The sequence below is a fragment of the Rhamphochromis sp. 'chilingali' genome (assembly GCF_963969265.1).
Source record: "Rhamphochromis sp. 'chilingali' genome assembly, chromosome: 20".
In the NCBI taxonomy this organism is placed as follows: Eukaryota; Metazoa; Chordata; class Actinopteri; order Cichliformes; family Cichlidae; genus Rhamphochromis; species Rhamphochromis sp. 'chilingali'.
This window is the reverse complement of record NC_137947.1, coordinates 15,655,212-15,663,739: the sequence shown is the minus strand read 5'-3', so window position 1 is coordinate 15,663,739 and position 8,528 is coordinate 15,655,212. Positions and strand designations below refer to the sequence as shown.

The window sequence follows — 8,528 nt, the reverse complement described above, 5'->3', positions numbered from 1 at the left end:
GATCAAAATCAATTTGATTAGATTTGGGTAGTCATGCATTTGAATGAGGCTGCTGAAGGTTGAAGCTGCTGAACTGTAAACAAGCTGCAGGCTGACAAACTGCTAACTAGTGAAGCTGTTTCTTTCTCGTTTGCTGTTTTTTGTGTCCCATTCTGATCAGGGTGCATGCTCCAAAAACCAAAGAGCAACGTAAGATTGAGTATAGATTAATTTTCATTGTCTGCGCTCTGCAGAAATTTAACTAAAGGTTGAGAGCGTCTCTGGAGGAGCAATCAAGCTTTTACAGCTTAACAAAAAAAAGCTTTTGTGCTGCTGTCAGTTGTGTTGATGGACTATTTTTGTAGGAGAATTTTTTCTAGGCACCAGAGACTCAATCACCCATAAAATGAAAAAATCATCGCTGCTAATAAGAGTGAGTCTGTCTACACAGGAGGATAAAAATGAAACTACTTAAGATTAAGAATAATCAATAGGTTTTGACAAACCAATAGAAGTTATGTGTTATGCAAACCTCAGACACTTCTCAAAACAGCAAGAGAAAACACAAAATCACCTTTGAACTTCACCTCTGTACATACTCCTAACCATGCTCGCAACTAATGGCAGACCAATAAACAACTTGGTAAACAAGATTATCAGTGAATTTTTCAATAGAGACTTCCTAAATTGTAGTTGCAGTTAAATGAAGAATCAGCATGACACAGGGAAAGCACGTTAAGCAGGGAGGTTATTAAAGCGCGTGACAACACACAAGTGTGTGTGAGTCTTTTACTGATTGCAATGGTCCTAAAACTGGTTAATTATTAAAATGTCTGGTAACATCACATGACTCATTGGGTGTAAAGCATCAAGGACAGCTATGTTACACGTGAAAACAACTCATGCATGTCGTTATCCAGTGTTTATCCAATTACATTGACAAGGACTTGATTTTAAGATATCTGTACAAAGGGTAGGACACTCACAGCAGGAAAAAAAGATGCAGCTTTTTCAGAGAAATGGTAAAGCTGACTGTAGCAGATTTTAATTTTTTTTTAATTCATATTTTTATTAAGGTTTCAAAAGCAGGCATTCACAGTATGTACATCATGTAAGCATTCTTCATACTTAGGTTATCTGCCTTAAATACTGAAATAGTATTTTAATTTACATCCAAGTCATAAGGGAAGAATACTTACAACGATAGAAGTAATTGAAACCATCACATAATCCGAAAATCAAAAAACAAAAAACAAAACTAACAAACCTAAGAAAAGAGAAAAAAAACCCAAAACAAAACAAAACAAAAAAAAGAAACAAAAAACAAAAAAACAAAAAACAAAAAACAAAAAAAAAACACGGATGTGTTGGTATGGGGTGATCCTATAAATATATATACATACATCATAATTATTGGTTTGTAATAGTAAAATCTGGCCTATGAGGCGTGATATATTTAACCCAGTTTTCCCAATATGATGTAAATTTCTCCAGCTTGTGGTTAACAGAAGCTGTTATCTTTTCCATGTTATAAATTTCCATTGTGATTTCCATCCATGTACTTATGTTTGGGCTCTCTGGGGATAACCATTTTCTGGTGATATTCTTTTTACAGGCCACCAATAAAATATTTATTAAATGTTTATCATATTTAGGCCATTCCTGAGGTATATATCCAAAGAACATAGTCTTACTCTCGAGAGATATTTCACGTTTAAAGATATCCTGTAAGGCATTATGTATTTCTCTCCAATAATCCCTCAAGATTGAGCAGTCCCAGAAAATATGGTAATGATTTGCACTTTGATTTCCACAGTTCCTCCAACAAGCAGGGGGGTTATCATCATAATGAGACTTCTGAGAAGGTGTTATAAAGTATCTAATTAGGCACTTCCAGCCAAATTCCCTCCACTTTTGTGAGCTGGTACACATCCACTGATATCTCCATATTGCCGTCCATTCTTCCTCTAATATTTTTATCCCTCCTTCCTTCTCCCATTTTGTTCTAATATATGAAGTCGAATGTGGTTTCAAATCCATTAGACCCTTATAGAGACATGATACAATTGTAGCAGATTTTAAATATGATAAAAGTAAAACTCAGAGATGTAGATGAATATTTGAATAAAAAAACCTCTTCTCTGACTTTAAAAACTTTTCTGGTTCCACTTATATATGTACATATATACACACACATATGATTGTTTTATCTGTCATCAAAACTCAGATTAGCTTTCCTTTCTACTGACACGTAGACTAAACTATTATCAAAAATGTACTTTAATAAGAATAATCACTCTGTACTGCCCTTATAATAGAGGATAGAGCGTTTTGTTCACTTGTAAAAAACTTTGTCTCTGACCAGACGCCACCAGCTGATAAGCAAAGATAAGCCAAACAACAACAGAAATGTCTGTGCAGTGTGTCAAAAGTCAAATAAAAACAATTAAAGAAACTAGCTTTTAATATTTCAACCAAGTCAAATCATTTTAGGGAAAGTTTTTTGCATAATGCATAATATTTTTTTAAAAGACAGAAGATGTAATCTAATATGAAAACTGTTTTTATTAAAAGAAGAAGAAGAAGAAGATGAAAATGAACAGAGAAAAAACAAAAACAGGAAGTCACAACTGTGCATTATGTATCACTTTAAATAGGGAGTTATGTAAAACTGATATTTTATTTTGCCATTTTAAAAAGCAGTTATCTTTCATTAGGAAAAAAATACACATTTTCAGTGTAGAAATCAACTGTAGTTGAACATAACATGGGGGGCATTACTGTAGCAATGTCATTTGTTAGTGTGCAGAGAGGTGTGAATCTGTTTGACCTGGATTAGTCTGTTTTATGAATGCCTATAAAAAACAAACAAACAAAAAAAAAAAAATCTATTAAGATGTGAGACCAGAGGTTCATGACTGTGTAAAATAACAGTTTGTGCATACATAGATCATCAAAACAAATTAAAACTACAATGAAAAGTTTTTACCTGTGTAAAAGACTCAGTATGTGAATTATACACTAATAATAAAAAAAGAAGAGTACAAATGGCCTTATTATTATTGAAAACTTTACAAACTACACATTTTTTCAGCTTCTTATACTCCTCACAGCTGAGGGGCTTTTTAAACATCTCATATTTACAGAATCTTTTACACACACACACACCCAAAAAGTGAACTTTTACAGATTTGTGTACACATCTCCTGTATGTTTAAATTATTAACATATTTTAGCAAACCTGTTTTCCAAATCCTATAAATCAGACTGCACATTCAGACACATGAGTAGTTCTCTATGCACATTATTGGATGATATCACTAGAGAAGTGCTCCCATATATAGACATCATATTATTCACAGATACTCTGTGAGATGCATTAATGTCTTTGCTCTTTAACTGGACAAGGACTGATTCATTGGTGATTTTATATCTTAAAAGAAAAAAAACAAAAAGCAGAGCTTTCTGGCGATTATGACATTTATTTATGGAATTTAATCAGTACACATCAGTATTATTACTCATGATTACTTTTGAGGTATTTTTTTTTTCCAGTCTATCATGACTGTTATACAGTCACAAGGTATTTTTGGCTATTGCGTTTAGAGTTCGGACTTTGCTCACATCTGCCACCTTCAGGCCGTACTCAGGTGCTGAGAAAGAAGCTCCCATTGAGACGCAGGTGTTCCTGCACAACGTCAAGAGAAGAGAAGAAGAAGAGAATTATATAGAAAAAATAATAATTAGATCGACATGAGGTTGCAAGAAGTCTCCTAATGCATGCAACCAAAGGGACAGATCCCACCTCTCGCCTGAGACTGGAAAATAAACACACCTGAACTTCATTGCAGATTCCCGGCTGGAGCGGGCTGAGCAGTGAAACTCTTGAGCCCCTGACCCCTCTAATATTCTCTGTAGGTTCCTTTCTGTGATGCCTCCTCCTGTTATCAAAACAAAAACAGTGACAGTGAATAAATAAATAAGGTTGTAAAAATTCACACATAAATAACAAAGGAGCAATGGCGGAGGCACTAACCAGGCATTATGATAATTCTGCCCTTTGCCTGTTGAGTAGAAATGATGTGAAAATTAAAGGTTTTATGAAAGATCAAGAACAATAACCTAACAGCTATTAGAGTTTCATATGTCTGCATGTAAAGAAAGACAATCATATGGGTACACGTACTTGATCAACAAGCCGTTTAATGAGAGGCAGTCCCTCCAAAGCGGAGCTGTCACAGCCACTAGTCAACACACGCTCGAACCCTAACGATATCAGCGCCTCCAGAGCTACTGCTGGGTCATGAACCATGTCAAAAGCTGCAGTAGGATCATGATTAGTGTCATAATAAAAGCCCAGGCTTAATAATATATCATTAAGACGTTCTATACCTTTTCGGAGCTATACCTGATAATAGCATTATGTAAGGCTTTTATTCCATTAAGAATTTGTGATGCTTTTTAAGTGTAACTGTAGCTGAAAAGAATTTTAAAAGCTTAAAGCTGAAAAGCACTTTGAAGAAGAAACTTTTACCTCGGTGGAAGGTGACAGGCAAGGGACGGGCAGCAGCTAGTGTGCAAAAAAGTAAGAAAACAAAAGAAAGAAATGGAAAAGTACAAAATGTCAAACAAAAGTGCAAAACTGTGAAATACGACTTGTATAATATAAGCAATATAAGCATTTTTTTTCCTACCTTTATGAAAGCCATCACTCATAGCCAGCTGTACTGCTATACTCTATATCAAAGATTGTTGGCTTCACTTTTTTATACTGCATATTGCAAGTAACAATGCAAAGATAGTGATAAAAACTTGAGAGAATATATAGTGTCTGATTTTTGGAGGTTAGCCCTACCATGTTCTGAGGTCTCAGTAGGACCTTTGGAAATATGATGAACTCATGGTGCTGGTTGATTTCGCTTAACATGGGTCACAACTATCTTGTGGAGATGTAGTGCATTTCCTTCTCTGGAGAGCTGACATATGACGGGCTACATGAAACCTTGTGTGAGATTAAAACTGGATTACCAAGCCTGCTGTAACACGTCTTTACCTGTGCATCTTCATAACAAGTGGTGTCCCATAATAAATTAGCTATATTTGCATAGTAAAAATACAAATATTGGATACTCAAGCCTACTAGTTCAAACTCTCTGCACTCCTGACAACCTGTAAAATGTTCCTCTTTCACAAAAACAAAATTACTGAAACAAACTGGTGTCTGTTTCAATGTTATCCCTTAACTAACGGCAAAAATACAGAGCAAAGTGTCCATCAGCTGATTGGATGATTTGAACTTTTCTGGTATGCTTTTCCATACATGTGAATGGGTTATTCAGACCAAAACAATGTAATTTAATAAATGTTTTGGAGGTAAGCGAAACAGTGTGCAGGAGTTACATTCAATTGTTTTGCACACTATCATGTCTGCACCTCCTAATACAGTTTCCGGAAGATCTTTTGTTGATCCCTTAATAAATAATTAACCCAAGTTAAGGTCAAACGCTCATGTTTAGACTGCAAGTGCTTTAGGCCTTGTAAATTATTTGTTTTCTTTTTAAGTGAAAACATGTGAAGAATGAAGGGTCCAGAAATATTGGCTCTTGTGTGTTTTGCCAGCTTTTTCAGAACTTTACAATTCAACAGCAAGTTCATGTTTATTTTTCTTTTTTGTGGCTAAATAAAAGGTGCCACACTGAAGGAAATGGAAGGAAATCTGATGTGACTTGATTAATATAGAAATAGTCCCGATCAAAAGTTTGAGACCACTTGAAAAATGGCAACAATGGCCTGTTTCAGTTTAACCGTTGTTTTCAATAAATTGCAATCTCAAATAAATGTTTTGTCTCACACCCATTTCTTCTTGTTGCATGTTGAAGCTCTACTTGGAAGCTTGTTAAGACCCAACCATGCAAAATATTACTTTTTGCCATTTTTCAGCATTTGATTGGGACTGTATTATGGATCTGTCTTATCATTGAAAAGTGACTAAAAATCTTGGACATAGCAATGACATTTCTGTGGCTTCTACACTATTGTGATAATATTTTGCCTTTCTGACTTGCATTTCATTTTTTAGGAAAGTATATTTACAATATTGCAGTATTGGAAACAATCTGGGGATACTATTTAGAATAAATCACAAGTCTCTACAATATAAACCAGAAATATTTAATTTTAAAAGAAGGCATATGTTTTTGTGTACTCTTTCTAAAGGTTGATGGTGTTTCCTCAATCTATCGAACTCATAGATATAATTCTTATAACTATTGGTTTATTTTTAGTGTTACTGTATATATTCTGTCTGGCCTTTTCATTGTTATTTAGAGTGATGTAACAAATCAGGTCAAATATATAAAGAGACCATACCCAATAACTCCATGCAGAGCTCTGCATCCACCCGTCCATCTTCTGTCAAGGCACCCAGAACGAGCCCATCGGCTCCTTGGCTCTTCATAAGCTCTATGTCCTTTCTCATCACGTCCACTTCAAGGTCGGAGTACAGGAAGTCGCCCCCACGAGGGCGTATCATTACATAGATGGGGATTTTGACATACTGCTTCACTACATGTAGCACACCTGGAGTAAAGTACAGGTGGAATTATGTGTCATGCAACAAATGCCCAGGCTTCCTATATAAAATAGGATAATGCTTAGTACAGACTATGGACTACTGAAGACATAGTTAATTGGGTTCAAGTTATAAAGGCATTATATGTATTTATATGAAACTCTGCGAATCAGAGGGTGGAATAAAATTGTTCAACAGTGGTTGCTGTATTGGACTAAACACAGAGAGTAGGTATGTATATTACACAGTCATAATAAACTGGTATGGCACAACGTAGGGGAAGCAGCGGAAAAGAGAACATCAAAAGTAATAAAAACCAATAATAGACATGAATAGACATAACAGCCAAAATAAAACTCTCCACAGCACAAGCAACATCCATCATGTCTCTGACTTTATCCCACCAAACTGAACCAGTATGACCTTCAGAGACATGATGACAGCAAACCTGCAGAGAGGGCGGTAAGAACGACAAGGATCTACACACTTTAATGCTTTTCTTTCATGAACTGGGCTGCAGTCACATAGAAAGAAATTGCTTAGGAAGGTTTCTAACCGACTGAAGTGTGTCTAGGTGGCATAACAAGAGCCAATCGAGTTCTCTAAATACTAAGAAAAGGTTTTTATTCTTTTATTTTACCTCTCAGCAGAGGCTGCATCAGAGCAGGCTTTATGAAAGAAAAGGACATAATGACATCCCATAATTCAAAGAGATACACTACCTGACTATTATTAAAAACAAACATAGCCATAATCGACAGCTAACACATTAACTGTGTTTTTTTTTATTCTATTTTATGTCATAGTCTGCTGATGTTTAGATTTGTTAAAGGGTATATAAACCCACAGGTGACCTCTAAACATCATACTCCTACTTTTGAAGTAGAGCTGTGTGTAAGAACAGTCAAATTCTATGTGCATCCTGTTCTTTTTTCCTAAGTCCTTATTAGATCTCTTTTTCCATGGAGGTCATAGTAATGTGATTGAGAAAGGGTAGAAAGTCTTTTTGACCCAAGCCTCGTCTGTTAAATAGTATTTAAGGATTTTCCAGAAGATGGCAGTAATGCAACTTGGCAAGTTCCAGTTGACTAAAACCTGAAAGATCTGCTGGCGCCTGATGCGACAGCTTTTCTTTTCTTTTCTTTTCTTTTTTGCTAGGGGTATCTGCAGATGCTCACCTAGACTCGGAGTGAGCCCACCCTCCAGAAGACTAGAGCACAGCTCAAGTCGACCCGCACCTGCCAGGACAGACAAGTTCTGATTACACCTATATAGACTTTTACAGCCTGTAATCTTTGAGGAATTAAATAACACTGCGTGCCAATTTAATACTCATGGTAGAGATATGTCTGAGCTAACACTTCAATATTATGCAACCGTTAACTCTGTTTTTAAGTAGAACTGCCTGTGCATGACCAATCTAGCAAGCACGCCACAGTGAGTTTAATAATAGTACGGCATGACAGTGTTCACTACTGTTCACTTTACTGACCTCCTCGTTCAGCATTGACAGCAGACTCCACTGAGTCCACGCACACCTCCATTAAAAAGCACTCTGCCATACTGACAGTCTAATAAGAGACAGGAATACAGTTAGTGAGCAAACAAGATTACGTGAAAACTCCTCAGTTAACACGTTCATTCATCTTTAGGTTTTAACTACTACTACAGCTACCTGTTAAATCCACGTCTTATCGACTCATGGAACCGTATCAGTCGTTTAAAAACGATATGAAGTCAGGTCATGTTTTGTGAGACTTACTTCAGCTCATACAGCTAGTCCGTAGATCACCGTTTTCCGGGTCGTTGAATTCAAAACACGCGATTAGACGGGTGATAATATATAAACGTTTTATGATGCATTACTGGGCGAAATGCGACGTATGCCCGCCCATGCAGGATACGCCTGAAGACAAAACAAGCCCCCCTCCCCCCAAACGTTCTAGTCTGTGTAATATAATTTCGAAAGCCTGGTATA

The 8,528-nt window shown here is 36.2% G+C and overlaps 1 protein-coding gene across 2 annotated transcripts; it reads right to left on the bottom strand.

The window, feature by feature from the left end:
- Window positions 1-2,836: 2,836 nt before the first annotated feature.
- On the bottom strand, window positions 2,837-8,450 carry cutc (cutC copper transporter homolog (E. coli)). 2 transcript variants are annotated; one of them, XM_080868495.1, is made up of 9 exons: window positions 8,313-8,450; window positions 8,043-8,121; window positions 7,729-7,788; window positions 6,349-6,558; window positions 4,514-4,549; window positions 4,166-4,299; window positions 4,016-4,043; window positions 3,815-3,920; window positions 2,837-3,667 (listed from the first exon to the last, which is right to left on the bottom strand). In XM_080868495.1, the coding sequence occupies exons 2-9, from the start codon at window positions 8,110-8,112 to the stop codon at window positions 3,556-3,558; spliced, it is 756 nt and encodes a 251-aa protein (XP_080724621.1). In that variant the 5' UTR covers window positions 8,113-8,121; window positions 8,313-8,450; the 3' UTR covers window positions 2,837-3,555. The 2 variants fall into 2 exon arrangements, with proteins under 2 accessions (XP_080724621.1, XP_080724620.1); XM_080868494.1 differs by having other exon boundaries at window positions 8,226-8,367.
- Between the last annotated feature and the right edge of the window lie 78 nt (window positions 8,451-8,528).

What these genes read in the sequence shown, in the direction of transcription:
- cutc (XM_080868495.1), bottom strand. Translation starts at nt 8,112, where the DNA reads ATGGCAGAGTGCTTTTTAATGGAGGTGTGCGTGGACTCAGTGGAGTCT. An exon ending in CAGAATTATCATAATGCCTG is followed by an intron (nt 3,921 to 4,015) that starts GTTAGTGCCTCC and finishes TTTTGATAACAG; the next exon opens with GAGGAGGCATCACAGAAAGG. An exon ending in GAATCTGCAATGAAGTTCAG is followed by an intron (nt 3,668 to 3,814) that starts GTGTGTTTATTT and finishes GACGTTGTGCAG; the next exon opens with GAACACCTGCGTCTCAATGG.